General features: G+C 42.6%; 1 protein-coding gene across 1 annotated transcript; it reads right to left on the minus strand.

Moving 5' to 3' along the window:
* Window positions 1-737: 737 nt before the first annotated feature.
* Window positions 738-2013, minus strand: LOC138337920 (uncharacterized). Its single transcript, XM_069288359.1, has 3 exons — window positions 1970-2013; window positions 1381-1886; window positions 738-1270 (listed from the first exon to the last, which is right to left on the minus strand). The coding sequence occupies exons 1-3, from the start codon at window positions 2011-2013 to the stop codon at window positions 738-740; spliced, it is 1083 nt and encodes a 360-aa protein (XP_069144460.1).
* Window positions 2014-2477: the final 464 nt, after the last annotated feature.

Below are 2477 nucleotides of genomic sequence, written 5' to 3' on the forward strand. Positions count from 1 at the left end.
TTAATTGCCTCGAAGCATAAGAAATTTCATTCTTCTCTTGCATTAGCACTACACCCAAATAAGAATAAGATGCATCACAGTAAACAATGAAATTCTTACCTTCCACTGGCAGGGTAAGAATTGGTGCTGTAGTCGACAAAGTCTTTAGCTTCTGAAAGCCGTCTTCACACTTGTCCGACCATACAAATGGAACACTCTACTTAGTCAAGTTTCTCAATTGGGAAGCAACAGAAGAACATCCCTTGACAAATCGACGGTAGTAGCTAGCTAAACCATCGAAGCTCCTTACCTCTGTAACATTAGTAGGTCTCACCCAACTCTTCACTGCTTCGATCATAGAAAGATCCACCATTACTCAATCCTTAGAAATTACATGCCCAAGAAGGACACTGAATCTAGCCAAAACTCACACTTGGAGCATTTGGCAAAAGCTTTTTCTCCCTCAACTTTTCCAATACAATTCTCAAGTGGTCCTCATGTTCTTTCCTACTCTTGGAGTATACCAGTATATCATCAATGAATACAATGACAAAGAGATCCAGATATGGCTTAAAAATCCCATTCATCAAGCTCATCAAAGCAGCAGGGGCATTCATAAGCCCAAAAGACATTACTAAGAACTCATACTGTCCATACCTGGTCCGGAAAGCAGTTTTTGGCACATCCATTGCCCGTATTTTCAATTGATGATAACCAGATCTCAAATCAATTTTTGAGAAGGTACAAGTACCTTGTAACTAATAGAACAAATCATCGATGCGAGGAAGATGATACTTATTCTTCATAGTTACTTTGTTCAGTTGTCTGTAGTCTATGCACATCCGAAAACTTCCATCCTTCTTCTTCACAAACAAAACAGGAGACCCCCAAGGGGAAGCGCTTGGTCTAATGAAGCCTTTGCCTAACAACTCTTGAAGTTGGGCCTTTAACTCTCTTAATTCAGCGGGAGCCATCCTATAAGGTGGTATGGAAATAGGACGAGTACCCGGCTCCAGATCAATGCAAAAGTCAATATCCCTATCCGGTGGCATACTAGGAAGGTCTGTAGGAAACACATCCAGAAACTCACGGACTATCGAAAACGACTCAATTGAAGTTACTTGGGTAGTATTATCCTTGAGGTGTTCCAAGAAAGCTAAACACCCTTTACTAATCATTCTCTTAGCACGAAGAAAGGAGATGCTATGAACTTGAGTGGAAGTGTAGTCACCCTCCCACACTAACAGATCTGTCACAGGCTTAACCAATGTCACAGTTTTTGCATTACAATCTAAGATTGCAAAGTTTTGAGACAACCAAGTCATACCCAGAATTACATCGAACTCAACCATTTCTAGGATAACCAAGTCTACATGAGTATTTCAACTACCACAGACTCACCCACAAGAGTAGAAACACCAATAGGCATGTCAAGCAATTCACAATGTAAATTAAGACCAGTAGCAAATGAGGAAGATACATATGAAAATGTGGATCCAGGATCAAATAATGCAGAAACCATGCAATCACAAACCAAAAGATTACCTGTGATAACAGCATCAAATGTCACCGCTTCAGACCTCCCAGGGAATGAATAACAACAGGCCCTATCACTTGTTTGTCCGTTGCCCCTACCATGTTGTGCTGCAGTCGCTCGGGCTTTCCCGCCACCCCGGTTGGTTTGGTGACAACCATTACCTTGACCACCACATCCTCCTGAATGACGGCCTCTTCCATGACCACTTCTACCTCTAGCTATTGGGGGTCTGTAACTCTGTTTTGGACAATATCTCTTAATATGTCCAATTTCCCCACATCCATAACACTCTCTGGGTTCACTCCCTTTACTTCTATCACAAAATCTACCACCTCCTGAAAGGATTTTGGTGCAGTAGCTACCTGTAAGGCTGGAATCTGCAAATCTGACCTCAATCCCTTCACAAAACTGCGAATCCGCTCTTGTGGACTGAAGCAAAGCTGGGTGGCATACCTGAATAATGCACGAAACTTTGCCTCATAAGTAGTAACCGACATACGGCCTTTCGCTAGGCCCAGAAACTAATCTCTCTTGCTATCCCTCAAAGTCCGGGGTATATACTTCTCCATAAATAAGCTAGAGAATGATGCCCAAGTCATGGGTGGTGCCTGTGCTGGTTGACACTCAACATATGATCGCCACCACATTTTGGCATTTCCCTGAAACTGATAGGTTACAAACTCAACACCGAATCGTTCCACTATGCCCATCTTATGTAGCAGCTCATGACAATCAACCAAAAAATCATAGTTATCCTTAGATTCAGCACCCTTGAAGACTGGATGTTTCAATTTCAAGAACTTACTAACAAGTTCGTGCTGATTACTTGTCATTATAGGTCCTATAGTCAATCGAGGAAACGTGCCTACTTCCTATAAGGCATCTATGCGGGGAGCCACAGCAGCTGCATGTTGTAATCCCGGAACCGGAGGTGCTGGTGCAGAAAACACTGAAGGTGTCT

Source organism: Solanum lycopersicum, chromosome 8, assembly GCF_036512215.1.
Source record: "Solanum lycopersicum chromosome 8, SLM_r2.1".
In the NCBI taxonomy this organism is placed as follows: Eukaryota; Viridiplantae; Streptophyta; class Magnoliopsida; order Solanales; family Solanaceae; genus Solanum; species Solanum lycopersicum.

Bases quoted from the DNA above. Each gene is read 5' to 3' on its own strand.
- LOC138337920 (XM_069288359.1), bottom strand. From the start codon at position 2,013: ATGTCGGTTACTACTTATGAGGCAAAGTTTCGTGCATTATTCAG. The intron at 1,887-1,969 runs GTATGCCACCCA...TGCAGATTCCAG, and splicing joins AAGTTTCGTGCATTATTCAG to CCTTACAGGTAGCTACTGCA. The intron at 1,271-1,380 runs GTGAGTCTGTGG...TTGCAATCTTAG, and splicing joins TGGTGTTTCTACTCTTGTGG to ATTGTAATGCAAAAACTGTG.